The 17684-nt window shown below is 38.5% G+C and overlaps 1 protein-coding gene across 1 annotated transcript in view; it reads right to left on the bottom strand.

Annotated features, from left to right (window-relative positions):
* The window catches only part of xpo4 (exportin 4), a 234477-nt gene that overhangs the window by 108465 nt on the left and 108328 nt on the right, over nucleotides 1–17684 (bottom strand). Inside the window, exon 8 of the mRNA XM_084314483.1 lies at nucleotides 452–609. Within this exon, the coding sequence (XP_084170609.1) occupies nucleotides 452–609 (158 nt within the window). The remainder of the gene's footprint in view (nucleotides 1–451; nucleotides 610–17684) is intronic.

The following is a 17684-nucleotide window of genomic DNA, read 5'->3' on the forward strand; positions in this document are numbered from 1 at the left end:
GGTAGTATTTATTCAGTTGGACATAATCACAAAGTGGTGCAGCAGCCATGTCGATGGCTCTACCGGTGGTTGCGACCGACGGTACACATCACCTAACCATTTGTTTGTGAAAATGTGAGTTATTGATTTGGGCCAGCCTTGTCGTCAATTTTACAATTACATTGGCAACACTATTGACAGAATGGCTTGCTAGCATAAAGGTACATTGCAGGCTCATTGTCACTCAGTCAAGTGACGGGTGGTTGTCAAGCAGTTGCTATGGTAGCATAGTGTGTGTGTGCGTGCGCGCGTGTGTGTGTGTGCGTGCGCGCGCGTGTGTGTGTGTGTGTGTGTGTGTGTGTTCCCTGGCGGGTCCTGCAGTAACACTAAGTGGACTGGACTGTCCTCTCTCCTCTTAACAAGGGAGATAAATGAGGTGAAGGGAAGGAGCCCGAGGCAGCGAGGCACTGACCCATTGATCATGCTGAGCAGGCCCTCGACCAGGTGGGCCAGGTAGGAGATCTGGGCGCTCTCGTCGGGGAAGACGGGGCCGTGCATGGAGGCCAGCTGGGCCAGGCACTGCAGGGAGTCCTGGGCCATGTCCGAATCCTCCCGGATCTTCCGGTGCACCTGCGGGAAAGACGAAGGATGGGAGGAATTCCAGGCTTTATTCATCATTTATTCATGTCTTAAAAAATATATAAATAAAAATTTGAAAGAGAACAATGTGTGGACAGAGGGAAACACAGAAGATGGGAGAGAAAGTCTATCTTTTAAACCCGAGTAGAAAGAAAGAGTATGGAGAGTTAAAGGTTTATAAAAGGGGTTAATATGTTGCTGCATGGTGCTGCTGCTGCCCAACCATGGTTTTAACACAGCGGTCTAGAGATGCAACGGCACCAGTATCGGATAGCAGGCCCATAAAAAGACAAAATTAGCATATCAGAGAACTTCCCCAATACTAACATCTGATACCAAGAAAAGTACAACATGCTAGAAAATCTACTTGATTTGCAGTATTTTGTAACACATGTTAGATCTCTCTAATGGTGAAAATGTTGTTCTATATCGCAATAGTCTTTGTCCAATGACCTCAAACTGATGGTCTTAAGTATATACTGTTCAGTAATAGTCTTAAGTCTACACTGTTCAGTAATAGTCTTAAGTCTACACTGTTCAGTAATAGTCTTAAGTCTACACTGTTCAGTAATAGTCTTAAGTCTACACTGTTCAGTAATAGTCTTAAGTATACACTGTTCAGTAAAAGTGGTCTTAATGGCCTATTTTCTGAAAATTCTCCTAAAAGTACATACCCAAGTAAATGGAAGATTGCTCCACTTCTACAAGGTCCGACATCTAGGGACATCTATGGACCTCAGGGAATGTATACCCAATGTCCGAAATATTGTGTCTGTTACTATGCTAAAGTAAATTGTAATGAACCAAAAGGAGAATATAAATTATTATTATTATTTTTTTTTCATCTTTGACAGTGAATAACACTATGCCAACATTGACCAAAAGTGAAAAATTCTTGAGATCAAGTGTACTAAAGATCTAAGCAAATGAATAAAGGACAGATGATTTACAGGTTTTTTTGTAGATACAGTACTGAATTTTGCCATCATTCTGGACACATGCTATTTGAAATATGAATATAGAATATCAGGCCTATAAATTACCTTATTATGGCCACGTCATGCATTGGCCCAAATCTCCTCTTTCCAATGGCAGTTAACTCAGGATTTAGTACCACCAGGCGCCCGTTACAGGGCAGCAAAAACCGTGAATGAAATCTACTGTAAGTACAGTTACTTTTGTATAATGTCCATAGCTCCGGAATTCTTTACCGGATTTCGACATGGTTTTTTCCCTAGACATTCAAAGAAAGGTAAAGAAACAATATACGTTGTATTTTATGGCAATAACGTTCAGGTTTGTTCGACCCGGGAGATATCACAATTTCAATATTTCTTTTTCACATCAAGCGGCTGCAGCTAAATGACTAAATGTAAATGTAAAATATACACCACACTGCTCCATTTGAAAAAGAAACGCAACATCACTTTGACTTAATACGGACTGTATTGATCTATTTGTGACATGAAATAAATCTCGTACCGGTACTGGGCTGATCAGGCTCAAGTCTACACTGTTCAGTAAAAGTGATGGTCTTAAGTCTACACTGTTCAGTAAAAGTGATGGTCTTAAGTCTACACTGTTCAGTAAAAGTAATGGTCTTAAATCTCACTGTTCAGTAAAAGTGATGGTCTTAAATCTACACTGTTCAGTAAAAGTAATGGTCTTAAATCTACACTGTTCAGTAAAAGTGATGGTCTTAAATCTACACTGTTCAGTAAAAGTAAAAGTCTTAAATCTACACTGCTCAGTAAAAGTGATGGTCTTAAATCTACACTGTTCAGTAAAAGTAAAAGTCTTAAATCTACACTGTTCAGTAAAAGTGATGGTCTTAAATCTACACTGTTCAGTAAAAGTAATGGTCTTAAATCTACACTGTTCCGTAAAAGTGATGGTCTTAAATCTACACTGTTCAGTAAAAGTAAAAGTCTTAAATCTACACTGTTCAGTAAAAGTGATGGTCTTAAATCTACACTGTTCAGTAAAAGTAAAAGTGATGGTCTTAAATCTACACTATTCAGTAAAAGTGATGGTCTTAAATCTACACTGTTCAGTAAAAGTAATGGTCTTAAATCTACACTGTTCAGTAAAAGTAAAAGTGATGGTCTTAAATCTACACTGTTCAGTAAAAGTGATGGTCTTAAATCTACACTGTTCAGTAAAAGTAAAAGTGATGGTCTTAAATCTACACTATTCAGTAAAAGTGATGGTCTTAAATCTACACTGTTCAGTAAAAGTAATGGTCTTAAGTCTACACTGTTCAGTAAAAGTGATGGTCTTAAATCTACACTATTCAGTAAAAGTGATGGTCTTAAATCTACACTGTTCAGTAAAAGTAAAAGTGATGGTCTTAAATCTACACTATTCAGTAAAAGTGATGGTCTTAAATCTACACTGTTCAGTAAAAGTAATGGTCTTAAGTCTACACTGTTCAGTAAAAGTGATGGTCTTAAGTCTACACTGTTCAGTAAAAGTAATGGTCTTAAATCTACACTGTTCAGTAAAAGTGATGGTCTTAAGTCTACACGGTTCAGTAAAAGTGATGGTCTTAAATCTACACTGTTCAGTAAAAGTGATGGTCTTAAATCTACACTGTTCAGTAAAAGTAATGGTCTTAAATCTACACTGTTCAGTAAAAGTGATGGTCTTAAATCTACACTGTTCAGTAAAAGTAAAAGTCTTAAATCTACACTGTTCAGTAAAAGTAAAAGTGATGGTCTTAAATCTACACTATTCAGTAAAAGTGATGGTCTTAAATCTACACTGTTCAGTAAAAGTGATGGTCTTAAGTCTACACTGTTCAGTAAAAGTAATGGTCTTAAATCTACACTGTTCAGTAAAAGTGATGGTCTTAAGTCTACACTGTTCAGTAAAAGTGATGGTCTTAAATCTACACTGTTCAGTAAAAGTGATGGTCTTAAATCTACACTGTTCAGTAAAAGTAATTGTCTTAAATCTACACTGTTCAGTAAAAGTGATGGTCTTAAATCTACACTGTTCAGTAAAAGTGATGGTCTTAAATCTACACTATTCAGTAAAAGTGATGGTCTTAAATCTACACTGTTCAGTAAAAGTGATGGTCTTAAATCTACACTGTTCAGTAAAAGTGATGGTCTTAAATCTAAACTGTTCAGTAAAAGTAATGGTCTTAAATCTACACTGTTCAGTAAAAGTGATGGTCTTAAATCTACACTGTTCAGTAAAAGTAAAAGTGATGGTCTTAAATCTACACTATTCAGTCAAAGTGATGGTCTTAAATCTACACTGTTCAGTAAAAGTAATGGTCTTAAGTCTACACTGTTCAGTAAAAGTGATGGTCTTAAATCTACACTATTCAGTAAAAGTGATGGTCTTAAATCTACACTGTTCAGTAAAAGTAAAAGTGATGGTCTTAAATCTACACTATTCAGTAAAAGTGATGGTCTTAAATCTACACTGTTCAGTAAAAGTAATGGTCTTAAGTCTACACTGTTCAGTAAAAGTGATGGTCTTAAGTCTACACTGTTCAGTAAAAGTAATGGTCTTAAATCAACACTGTTCAGTAAAAGTGATGGTCTTAAGTCTACACTGTTCAGTAAAAGTGATGGTCTTAAATCTACACTGTTCAGTAAAAGTGATGGTCTTAAATCTACACTGTTCAGTAAAAGTAATGGTCTTAAATCTACACTCTTCAGTAAAAGTGATGGTCTTAAATCTACACTGTTCAGTAAAAGTAAAAGTGATGGTCTTAAATCTACACTATTCAGTAAAAGTGATGGTCTTAAATCTACACTGTTCAGTAAAAGTAAAAGTGATGGTCTTAAATCTACACTATTCAGTAAAAGTGATGGTCTTAAATCTACACTGTTCAGTAAAAGTAATGGTCTTAAGTCTACACTGTTCAGTAAAAGTGATGGTCTTAAGTCTACACTGTTCAGTAAAAGTGATGGTCTTAAATCTACACTGTTCAGTAAAAGTGATGGTCTTAAGTCTACACGGTTCAGTAAAAGTGATGGTCTTAAATCTACACTGTTCAGTAAAAGTGATGGTCTTAAATCTACACTGTTCAGTAAAAGTAATGGTCTTAAATCTACACTGTTCATGGCGGCTAGGTGGTGTAGTGGTCTAAGGCACTCGCCACCAGTGTGGAGACGCTAGGATTCGCGTGTTCGAATCCAGCTCTCCACATTGTTTTTCAGTTTGGCTGGTCGTCCGCAGTAATACACATTGGCCGTATTACGGGGAGGGAAAACTGAAGGGTGGGGATCGAACGTTGTGAACAAGCGACTCCTACAAGTCGGTTGGTGCGCCTGCGCAGTAGAATCAGGAAGTGTCGGGGGCAGCGTGAGCCTCCCACGCGTTACTCCTCGACACTGAGAGATCGAGCTGCGCAGGTGAAAAGATGCGACTGCTGTTACCTCAAGTACCGGAGGGGACTTGTGCTATGTATGACTTAGTCCACATTGCAGCCGGCTTGTGGGAGGCAAGAAACAGCGTTCGTGACAGGGGAGGGTTGAATTGGATGATACGAAATTGGGATGGGAGAAAAATATAGAAAAATGGGAGAAAAAGTGGATCAAAAAAAAAAAAATCTACACTGTTCAGTAAAAGTGATGGTCTTAAATCTACACTGTTCAGTAAAAGTGATGGTCTTAAATCTACACTATTCAGTAAAAGTGATGGTCTTAAATCTACACTGTTCAGTAAAAGTAAAAGTGATGGTCTTAAATCTACACTATTCAGTAAAAGTGATGGTCTTAAATCTACACTGTTCAGTAAAAGTGATGGTCTTAAGTCTACACTGTTCAGTAAAAGTAATGGTCTTAAATCTACACTGTTCAGTAAAAGTGATGGTCTTAAGTCTACACTGTTCAGTAAAAGTGATGGTCTTAAATCTACACTGTTCAGTAAAAGTGATGGTCTTAAATCTACACTGTTCAGTAAAAGTAATTGTCTTAAATCTACACTGTTCAGTAAAAGTGATGGTCTTAAATCTACACTGTTCAGTAAAAGTGATGGTCTTAAATCTACACTATTCAGTAAAAGTGATGGTCTTAAATCTACACTGTTCAGTAAAAGTTAAAGTGATGGTCTTAAATCTACACTGTTCAGTAAAAGTGATGGTCTTAAATCTAAACTGTTCAGTAAAAGTAATGGTCTTAAATCTACACTGTTCAGTAAAAGTGATGGTCTTAAATCTACACTGTTCAGTAAAAGTTAAAGTGATGGTCTTAAATCTACACTGTTCAGTAAAAGTGATGGTCTTAAATCTACACTGTTCAGTAAAAGTAAAAGTGATGGTCTTAAATCTACACTATTCAGTAAAAGTGATGGTCTTAAATCTACACTGTTCAGTAAAAGTGATGGTCTTAAATCTACACTATTCAGTAAAAGTGATGGTCTTAAATCTACACTGTTCAGTAAAAGTAAAAGTGATGGTCTTAAATCTACACTATTCAGTAAAAGTGATGGTCTTAAATCTACACTGTTCAGTAAAAGTAATGGTCTTAAGTCTACACTGTTCAGTAAAAGTGATGGTCTTAAGTCTACACTGTTCAGTAAAAGTAATGGTCTTAAATCTACACTATTCAGTAAAAGTGATGGCCTTAAGTCTACACTGTTCAGTAAAAGTGATGGTCTTAAATCTACACTGTTCAGTAAAAGTGATGGTCTTAAATCTACACTGTTCAGTAAAAGTAATGGTCTTAAATCTACACTGTTCAGTAAAAGTGATGGTCTTAAATCTACACTGTTCAGTAAAAGTAAAAGTGATGGTCTTAAATCTACACTATTCAGTAAAAGTGATGGTCTTAAATCTACACTGTTCAGTAAAAGTAAAAGTGATGGTCTTAAATCTACACTATTCAGTAAAAGTGATGGTCTTAAATCTACACTGTTCAGTAAAAGTAATGGTCTTAAGTCTACACTGTTCAGTAAAAGTGATGGTCTTAAGTCTACACTGTTCAGTAAAAGTAAAAGTGATGGTCTTAAATCTACACTATTCAGTAAAAGTGATGGTCTTAAATCTACACTGTTCAGTAAAAGTGATGGTCTTAAGTCTACACTGTTCAGTAAAAGTAATAGTCTTAAATCTACACTGTTCAGTAAAAGTGGTGGTCTTAAGTCTACACTGTTCAGTAAAAGTGATGGTCTTAAATCTACACTGTTCAGTAAAAGTGATGGTCTTAAATCTACACTGTTCAGTAAAAGTAATTGTCTTAAATCTACACTGTTCAGTAAAAGTGATGGTCTTAAATCTACACTGTTCAGTAAAAGTGATGGTCTTAAATCTACACTATTCAGTAAAAGTGATGGTCTTAAATCTACACTGTTCAGTAAAAGTTAAAGTGGTCTTAAATCTACACTATTCAGTAAAAGTGATGGTCTTAAATCTACACTGTTCAGTAAAAGTAATGGTCTTAAATCTACACTGTTCAGTAAAAGTAATGGTCTTAAATCTACACTGTTCAGTAAAAGTGATGGTCTTAAATCTACACTGTTCAGTAAAGGTAATGGTCTTAAGTCTACACTGTTCAGTAAAAGTGATGGTCTTAAGTCTACACTGTTCAGTAAAAGTAAAAGTGATGGTCTTAAATCTACACTATTCAGTAAAAGTGATGGTCTTAAATCTACACTGTTCAGTAAAAGTGATGGTCTTAAGTCTACACTGTTCAGTAAAAGTAATGGTCTTAAATCTACACTGTTCAGTAAAAGTGATGGTCTTAAGTCTACACTGTTCAGTAAAAGTGATGGTCTTAAATCTACACTGTTCAGTAAAAGTGATGGTCTTAAATCTACACTGTTCAGTAAAAGTAATTGTCTTAAATCTACACTGTTCAGTAAAAGTGATGGTCTTAAATCTACACTGTTCAGTAAAAGTGATGGTCTTAAGTCTACACTGTTCAGTAAAAGTAAAAGTGATGGTCTTAAATCTACACTATTCAGTAAAAGTGATGGTCTTAAATCTACACTGTTCAGTAAAAGTGATGGTCTTAAGTCTACACTGTTCAGTAAAAGTAATGGTCTTAAATCTACACTGTTCAGTAAAAGTGATGGTCTTAAGTCTACACTGTTCAGTAAAAGTGATGGTCTTAAATCTACACTGTTCAGTAAAAGTGATGGTCTTAAATCTACACTGTTCAGTAAAAGTAATTGTCTTAAATCTACACTGTTCAGTAAAAGTGATGGTCTTAAATCTACACTGTTCAGTAAAAGTGATGGTCTTAAATCTACACTGTTCAGTAAAAGTTAAAGTGATGGTCTTAAATCTACACTATTCAGTAAAAGTGATGGTCTTAAATCTACACTGTTCAGTAAAAGTAATGGTCTTAAATCTACACTGTTCAGTAAAAGTAATGGTCTTAAATCTACACTGTTCAGTAAAAGTGATGGTCTTAAATCTACACTGTTCAGTAAAAGTGATGGTCTTAAATCTACACTGTTCAGTAAAAGTGATGGTCTTAAATCTACACTGTTCAGTAAAAGTAAAAGTGATGGTCTTAAATCTACACTATTCAGTAAAAGTGATGGTCTTAAATCTACACTGTTCAGTAAAAGTAAAAGTGATGGTCTTAAATCTACACTATTCAGTAAAAGTGATGGTCTTAAATCTACACTGTTCAGTAAAAGTAATGGTCTTAAGTCTACACTGTTCAGTAAAAGTGATGGTCTTAAGTCTACACTGTTCAGTAAAAGTAAAAGTGATGGTCTTAAATCTACACTATTCAGTAAAAGTGATGGTCTTAAATCTACACTGTTCAGTAAAAGTGATGGTCTTAAGTCTACACTGTTCAGTAAAAGTAATAGTCTTAAATCTACACTGTTCAGTAAAAGTGGTGGTCTTAAGTCTACACTGTTCAGTAAAAGTGATGGTCTTAAATCTACACTGTTCAGTAAAAGTGATGGTCTTAAATCTACACTGTTCAGTAAAAGTAATTGTCTTAAATCTACACTGTTCAGTAAAAGTGATGGTCTTAAATCTACACTGTTCAGTAAAAGTGATGGTCTTAAATCTACACTATTCAGTAAAAGTGATGGTCTTAAATCTACACTGTTCAGTAAAAGTTAAAGTGGTCTTAAATCTACACTATTCAGTAAAAGTGATGGTCTTAAATCTACACTGTTCAGTAAAAGTAATGGTCTTAAATCTACACTGTTCAGTAAAAGTAATGGTCTTAAATCTACACTGTTCAGTAAAAGTGATGGTCTTAAATCTACACTGTTCAGTAAAAGTAATGGTCTTAAATCTACACTATTCAGTAAAAGTGATGGTCTTAAATCTACACTGTTCAGTAAAAGTAATGGTCTTAAGTCTACACTGTTCAGTAAAAGTGATGGTCTTAAGTCTACACTGTTCAGTAAAAGTAATGGTCTTAAATCTACACTATTCAGTAAAAGTGATGGCCTTAAGTCTACACTGTTCAGTAAAAGTGATGGTCTTAAATCTACACTGTTCAGTAAAAGTGATGGTCTTAAATCTACACTGTTCAGTAAAAGTAATGGTCTTAAATCTACACTGTTCAGTAAAAGTGATGGTCTTAAATCTACACTGTTCAGTAAAAGTAAAAGTGATGGTCTTAAATCTACACTATTCAGTAAAAGTGATGGTCTTAAATCTACACTGTTCAGTAAAAGTAAAAGTGATGGTCTTAAATCTACACTATTCAGTAAAAGTGATGGTCTTAAATCTACACTGTTCAGTAAAAGTAATGGTCTTAAGTCTACACTGTTCAGTAAAAGTGATGGTCTTAAGTCTACACTGTTCAGTAAAAGTAAAAGTGATGGTCTTAAATCTACACTATTCAGTAAAAGTGATGGTCTTAAATCTACACTGTTCAGTAAAAGTGATGGTCTTAAGTCTACACTGTTCAGTAAAAGTAATAGTCTTAAATCTACACTGTTCAGTAAAAGTGGTGGTCTTAAGTCTACACTGTTCAGTAAAAGTGATGGTCTTAAATCTACACTGTTCAGTAAAAGTGATGGTCTTAAATCTACACTGTTCAGTAAAAGTAATTGTCTTAAATCTACACTGTTCAGTAAAAGTGATGGTCTTAAATCTACACTGTTCAGTAAAAGTGATGGTCTTAAATCTACACTATTCAGTAAAAGTGATGGTCTTAAATCTACACTGTTCAGTAAAAGTTAAAGTGGTCTTAAATCTACACTATTCAGTAAAAGTGATGGTCTTAAATCTACACTGTTCAGTAAAAGTAATGGTCTTAAATCTACACTGTTCAGTAAAAGTAATGGTCTTAAATCTACACTGTTCAGTAAAAGTGATGGTCTTAAATCTACACTGTTCAGTAAAGGTAATGGTCTTAAGTCTACACTGTTCAGTAAAAGTGATGGTCTTAAGTCTACACTGTTCAGTAAAAGTAAAAGTGATGGTCTTAAATCTACACTATTCAGTAAAAGTGATGGTCTTAAATCTACACTGTTCAGTAAAAGTGATGGTCTTAAGTCTACACTGTTCAGTAAAAGTAATGGTCTTAAATCTACACTGTTCAGTAAAAGTGATGGTCTTAAGTCTACACTGTTCAGTAAAAGTGATGGTCTTAAATCTACACTGTTCAGTAAAAGTGATGGTCTTAAATCTACACTGTTCAGTAAAAGTAATTGTCTTAAATCTACACTGTTCAGTAAAAGTGATGGTCTTAAATCTACACTGTTCAGTAAAAGTGATGGTCTTAAGTCTACACTGTTCAGTAAAAGTAAAAGTGATGGTCTTAAATCTACACTATTCAGTAAAAGTGATGGTCTTAAATCTACACTGTTCAGTAAAAGTGATGGTCTTAAGTCTACACTGTTCAGTAAAAGTAATGGTCTTAAATCTACACTGTTCAGTAAAAGTGATGGTCTTAAGTCTACACTGTTCAGTAAAAGTGATGGTCTTAAATCTACACTGTTCAGTAAAAGTGATGGTCTTAAATCTACACTGTTCAGTAAAAGTAATTGTCTTAAATCTACACTGTTCAGTAAAAGTGATGGTCTTAAATCTACACTGTTCAGTAAAAGTGATGGTCTTAAATCTACACTGTTCAGTAAAAGTTAAAGTGATGGTCTTAAATCTACACTATTCAGTAAAAGTGATGGTCTTAAATCTACACTGTTCAGTAAAAGTAATGGTCTTAAATCTACACTGTTCAGTAAAAGTAATGGTCTTAAATCTACACTGTTCAGTAAAAGTGATGGTCTTAAATCTACACTGTTCAGTAAAAGTGATGGTCTTAAATCTACACTGTTCAGTAAAAGTGATGGTCTTAAATCTACACTGTTCAGTAAAAGTAAAAGTGATGGTCTTAAATCTACACTATTCAGTAAAAGTGATGGTCTTAAATCTACACTGTTCAGTAAAAGTAAAAGTGATGGTCTTAAATCTACACTATTCAGTAAAAGTGATGGTCTTAAATCTACACTGTTCAGTAAAAGTAATGGTCTTAAGTCTACACTGTTCAGTAAAAGTGATGGTCTTAAGTCTACACTGTTCAGTAAAAGTAAAAGTGATGGTCTTAAATCTACACTATTCAGTAAAAGTGATGGTCTTAAATCTACACTGTTCAGTAAAAGTGATGGTCTTAAGTCTACACTGTTCAGTAAAAGTAATAGTCTTAAATCTACACTGTTCAGTAAAAGTGGTGGTCTTAAGTCTACACTGTTCAGTAAAAGTGATGGTCTTAAATCTACACTGTTCAGTAAAAGTGATGGTCTTAAATCTACACTGTTCAGTAAAAGTAATTGTCTTAAATCTACACTGTTCAGTAAAAGTGATGGTCTTAAATCTACACTGTTCAGTAAAAGTGATGGTCTTAAATCTACACTATTCAGTAAAAGTGATGGTCTTAAATCTACACTGTTCAGTAAAAGTTAAAGTGGTCTTAAATCTACACTATTCAGTAAAAGTGATGGTCTTAAATCTACACTGTTCAGTAAAAGTAATGGTCTTAAATCTACACTGTTCAGTAAAAGTAATGGTCTTAAATCTACACTGTTCAGTAAAAGTGATGGTCTTAAATCTACACTGTTCAGTAAAAGTAATGGTCTTAAGTCTACACTGTTCAGTAAAAGTGATGGTCTTAAGTCTACACTGTTCAGTAAAAGTAAAAGTGATGGTCTTAAATCTACACTATTCAGTAAAAGTGATGGTCTTAAATCTACACTGTTCAGTAAAAGTGATGGTCTTAAGTCTACACTGTTCAGTAAAAGTAATGGTCTTAAATCTACACTGTTCAGTAAAAGTGATGGTCTTAAGTCTACACTGTTCAGTAAAAGTGATGGTCTTAAATCTACACTGTTCAGTAAAAGTGATGGTCTTAAATCTACACTGTTCAGTCAAAGTAATTGTCTTAAATCTACACTGTTCAGTAAAAGTGATGGTCTTAAATCTACACTGTTCAGTAAAAGTGATGGTCTTAAGTCTACACTGTTCAGTAAAAGTAAAAGTGATGGTCTTAAATCTACACTATTCAGTAAAAGTGATGGTCTTAAATCTACACTGTTCAGTAAAAGTGATGGTCTTAAGTCTACACTGTTCAGTAAAAGTAATGGTCTTAAATCTACACTGTTCAGTAAAAGTGATGGTCTTAAGTCTACACTGTTCAGTAAAAGTGATGGTCTTAAATCTACACTGTTCAGTAAAAGTGATGGTCTTAAATCTACACTGTTCAGTAAAAGTAATTGTCTTAAATCTACACTGTTCAGTAAAAGTGATGGTCTTAAATCTACACTGTTCAGTAAAAGTGATGGTCTTAAATCTACACTGTTCAGTAAAAGTTAAAGTGATGGTCTTAAATCTACACTATTCAGTAAAAGTGATGGTCTTAAATCTACACTGTTCAGTAAAAGTAATGGTCTTAAATCTACACTGTTCAGTAAAAGTAAAAGTGATGGTCTTAAATCTACACTATTCAGTAAAAGTTATGGATGAGTATTATGTGAGGGCCGTGGCATCCCTACAATGATCCATGGTGTCTGAAACTACAGGGGGGGGGGCTCATTAAAATATAATACCTGCCTGATCCAAGAATATTTGTTAGGGGTTTTCTGCTTCATTAGACGGTACACTGTGAAGAGTGACAGCAGAGATGGGAGATGCGTATAAGACAAGATATTCCTTTATTGATCCCCTTGAGTATGACATTTTCAGTAAGACGTGCAACAAAAGGTTATGGGCTGAAATAGAAGCCGTGTACATGTCAATGTGCCTTTTAAGACCCAATAAATAATAATCACTCAACAATAATCAATAACTTCCAAGTGACTCCACTCTGACCGATCAAACACCTGCCCCTAAACGATGAATCGTTTAACTCTAGCTGTTGAGGAGGAGGAGCGACTTGGACTCATCTGGTACGAAACCGCAAACAACCATGTTCAATTATAAACCAGAGCGTCAGGTGCTTTTAATACTCACTCAAAGTGACCCAGTCTCCACGAGCCGACAAACCGTACCGATCGGTTCCGACAGGTTTGGACACGGTCACCGTGTGAACCCCCTGATGTCACCGTGTGAACCCCCTGATGTCACCCACCACAGCCCGTCTCAAACGATCATGGTTAGTCTTTAAAGGAACAAAAACAAAATTAAACGGGAGAGGCGGCCTCGATCAAACCCCGAATGTGAAAATCAGACTCTTGATACGAGAGAGTTGAAAGGTAAGTCCCATCTCGGTGTAGATTTGTCACTCCGCCGTCACATCCAGTGGGTCGTCAGGCTTGAATTGTCATTCTCTTAACAGGAGCGGAGACATGGCTGATTGCTTGCGTGTGAGCGTACACACACAGAGAGAGAGAGAGAGAGAGAGAGAGAGAGAGAGAGAGAGAGAGAGAGAGAGAGAGAGAGAGAGAGAGAGAGAGAGAGAGAGAGAGAGAGAGAAAGAGAGCGAGCCTGTGAGCGTACACACACAGAGAGAGAGAGAGAGAGAGAGAGAAAGAGAGCGAGCCTGTGAGTGTACACACACACACAGAGAGAGAGAGAGAGAGAGAGAGAGAGAGAGAGAGAGAGAGAGAGAGAGAGAGAGAGAGAGAGAGAGAGAGAGAGAGAGAAAGAGAGCGAGCCACACCGCAGGCGGCAGCAGCAGCGTGAGACTTCAGCTCCTCTCAGCAACATGTGTTTCCACTGACAGCGCTATGCGGACGTCTCGATCACAACTCTCTTCGTTCTGTGAACTCTGGGTCTATTCTCTCCGTCTGCCAGGGAGCCTTCTCTCTTTTTTCCCCCTCCCTCTCTTTCCCTTCTCTTGTATTCCTCCCTTTCCCTTCTCTTGTATTCCTAACGGGTGAATCCACAGAGAGTCGTCTTCACAACACAGACTCACGTGTCATAGGTGCGACCGCCCCCCCCTCCTTCTCAAACGCCATCAAACTTCACACTTCTCTCCTCTCCTTCCTTCCATCCTCTCCCTTCTTCTTCCTCTTCGAATCCTCTTCCTCCCCTACAAGTCCTCTCCCTCTCTTCTCCAGCTGGGGTGTCTGGGTGTCTCAGCCACGGTTGTGCCGTGAGGGCGCTCAGATGCTAACGTAGCGTAGCCGCCGGAGTCCCTCACTGCTGGGAGCGCTTCCCTCTTCCAGAGTGTGAAGTCATCCTCTGGAGGGACTCAGTGGAACGGGGGGGGGAAGGAGAGAGGGAGGGAGGGAACAAGAGGAAGGGGAGAAGAGTGCTAGGCCAAAGGATTGAGCCGTGCGCGTGCTCAGAAAAACAGCTGCACCAACGAATGATCCGTGCGATGCTCGCTATGCCAATCGCCTTGAGTCCGACTATAGTTAGATAGGCGGGGGGGGTTCAATCAAAACAAGCCTAGACACTCCACCGCCGACAGATTGAGGAGAGGGGGCGCGAAAGAATGAGATGGGAGATAAACAGATAAGGTAGATAGATAGAGAGGGAGACAATGAGGGGAGAGAATGAACAAAAGCGGAGAGCAGAACGAAGACAACGTGAGGGGAGGGAAAGCGAACGAGAGGGAATGATAGGGGAGGGAGAAATAGAGCGAGAGACAATGAGAGGGGAGAGAGAGGGAGAGCAGGAGAGTGAGAGACAATGGGAAGAGAGAGAGAGAACGAGGGGAGATGACGGAGAGAATGAGAGTGTATTTATAGAAGAGACAAAGCCGACTGTCTGTTTCCTCAGGGGGGAGAGGAGGCTCGTCCTTCTGCTTTTCTCCTTCAAATCCAACAGCATGATAAGGCCTTATTAATTCTCTTTCTCTCTCCCTCTCCCTGATTTGGTTATTGCCCGCCCGCCTCCCAGGCCAGAACAGAATCAGGCAGCAGTGCAAACCTCATCAGGCCCAGTGCTCCAGACTCTGATTGTGTTTACTATGTAAACACAAAGTGTGTGTGTGTGTGTGTATATGTGTTTTGTTCTGTGTGTGTATGTGTGTCTATGCGTTTGTCTGCATGTGTATATGCATGTATGTGTGTGTGTTTTTGCTTGCATATGCATGTGCCGTATGCATGCGTGTGTGTGTGTGTGTGTGTGTGTGTGTGTGTGTGTGTGTGTGTGTGTGTGTTTGCGTTGGCACAGACACTGAGATAAAGCAGACGCATCATCCCAGGGTTGCTGTGTTTACCGGGCATTCAACATCACACACCGAGACATAAGCACTCAATCACCATTCGAAACCAACCACTCTAATCAGTGAGAAGCCAACACTGAAACCAAAATAAAAGCAAAGCCAGTGACACACAAAGGCATTCTCCCTTTAAAATACAGCCTCGACCGCTAACCAGGGCTCTCGTTTTTAAAACATTCTCACACAGAGAAGAGATTTGCATGAATCTTCAATTTCATGGGATACATTAAAAAGGCTTAAGCAAATTTCTGTTATTAACAGTACAAGTGATGTAAAACATTAATTTAATCTGTTTTTGTATCATAATCTTTAACATGATCGTGGGGCGGAGCCAGGCGTTCATGGGGTGAGACGTGTTTCACGGGAGCTCCCTATTATCGTGCGGAAAACACTGTCACCCCACTAGTCTTTATTTTATTTTTATTTGTTATTGGTCTTTTTGTTGAGTGGTCGAGCATCTACTACTTTCATCGACCTTTTTTCAACTTTTCACGATGTCGAAGGGAACCAGAGCCATGAACGCTACAGCCGACAAAATGGCACCGAGCCCGTCCTCGCTTTCGCCTGAGATAAGTGAAATTCTCTCGGTCGTGACCAAACTCCATGCGGACTTTGAGGTACGCTTCGCTGATGCACAAATGAAAGCGCAGGCGGAACTTTTTGATACCTTCCATCGGGCAATGTCGGAGGAAATCAGGCTGGCGGTAGGTCCGTTGAAAGAAAAGATGGAGTCGCTACACGCTGCCGCCGCAGCTAACGCTAACGAACTAGCTTCGCTAACGGTTGAGGCCTCTCGACAGGGCGAGAGGGTGGAGGGTCTGGAGTGTTCCCTGCTGGCTAGGCAGGCTGACGTCGCCAAATTACAGTCGGTAATTATGGAAATGCAGTCCAGGGAGAGACGATACAACATCAGGATTGTCGGTGTACCGGAGGGCAGTGAGGAAGGACGTCTCTCGGAGAACATGCCGGAGCTGCTGCAGAAAATACTGGGGAAAGATGTTCTTCCCGACTCGCCCTTATGTGAATCGGCCTACAGAGCGGGCAAGACCAGTCCTGATGTGAGCAAGGAGCCGAGGCCCATCATTGTCAAGCTAAACAGGCTACAGCAGAGAGAACTCATCATGCGGTTGGCCCGGGCCAGAAGGGGGGATCTGGGTCTCGACAATCACAAAATGGCCATTTTCGAGGACTTCACACCGGAGGTTCAGGCACAGAGGGGCGAATACAAACTGGTCATGGCCAAGCTATGGAAACTGGGCTTGAGGCCTACGCTATTCGCCCCCGCAAGATTGTCTGTGCTATGTAAGGGCGATGACCGTCGCTCATTTTGATCGTTGGCCAAAGCGGAGGAATATCTCGGGGGGTTGGTCGAGACGGTGGCTTGATAGCTTTGTCGGGTGAGTGGCTTGCCTGGCTTGGCGTTGTGGACCTAAATACATTGTTAGGGCGGACTACTCACAATTGCTTGTTATCAGGCCCAGACAGGCTAACTACCAGCTGCCCATCCGAGCTCTATGGAGGCTAACGAGCTAACTGAACAATGTACATGACAGATTCTAGCGTGCTAGCCGGATTCATCACTAGCTTACGCGCTGGCCTCGGGCTGGCTAGCGGGCTGCGTCTATCGTCTGCGCCGTGACATTCGAGACCCGTTAATGTTTACGTATTTTGGTTGCTGTTGCTGTTCAAAGTGACATTGGTTTGCACAATTCAATGGTGATCGGGTCCTTAACTAACTTCTTGTATGCTTTTATTTTTATATCCAGGATGTTTTGAGCTTTGGGCTCCAATAGTAGAAGGTCGGTTGAATATACATATACAATATATGATAACAGGTTGGGTCGGGTATAGCTTTGCTTGCACTCTGGCCATAACCCTCTTTTCCTTTTCTTCTTATTGTCGCTGTTTTTATGTCATCTGTATGCGCGATTTAAATGTGATCCGATTCTGCCTTAGACTATCTGCTGGTATGCTTTAATTTAATTTTGTTTTGAATTTTCCTTTATCCATTTATGCTATGACGTTGCGACATTGATACGCAGACTCTGAGGTAGATGGTTACAGGGTTGATGTTGAGTTATTATATAATAATGCCTATTTTTTCCATTATAGTTGTCTCATGTTAGGGCCAAGGATCACGGTGGTTCTCGACCGAATATACATACAAAATATATGATAACAGGTTGGGTCAGGTTTAGCTTTGCTTGCACTTTAGCCATAACCCTCTTTCCTTTTCTTCTTATTGTCGCTGTTTTAATTACATCTGTATGCGCAATTTAACTGAGATCCGATCCTGCCTTAGACTATCTGCTGGTATGCTTTAATTTGATTTAGTTTTGAATTTTCCTTTATCCATTTATGCTATAACGTTGCGCCATTGATACGCAGACTCGGTAGTAGATGATCACAGGGTTGGCTCACGGTGGTTTTCGACGATATCTTTATTGAGATTAATTTTTATTTTTATTTGTGTTTATTGGACTAGTGGGGGTTTAATCAGGGGTTTATCTAGAGGGG

Source organism: Notolepis coatsorum (genome assembly GCF_963971535.1).
Source record: "Notolepis coatsorum genome assembly, chromosome: 5".
NCBI classification, from domain to species: Eukaryota; Metazoa; Chordata; class Actinopteri; order Aulopiformes; family Paralepididae; genus Notolepis; species Notolepis coatsorum.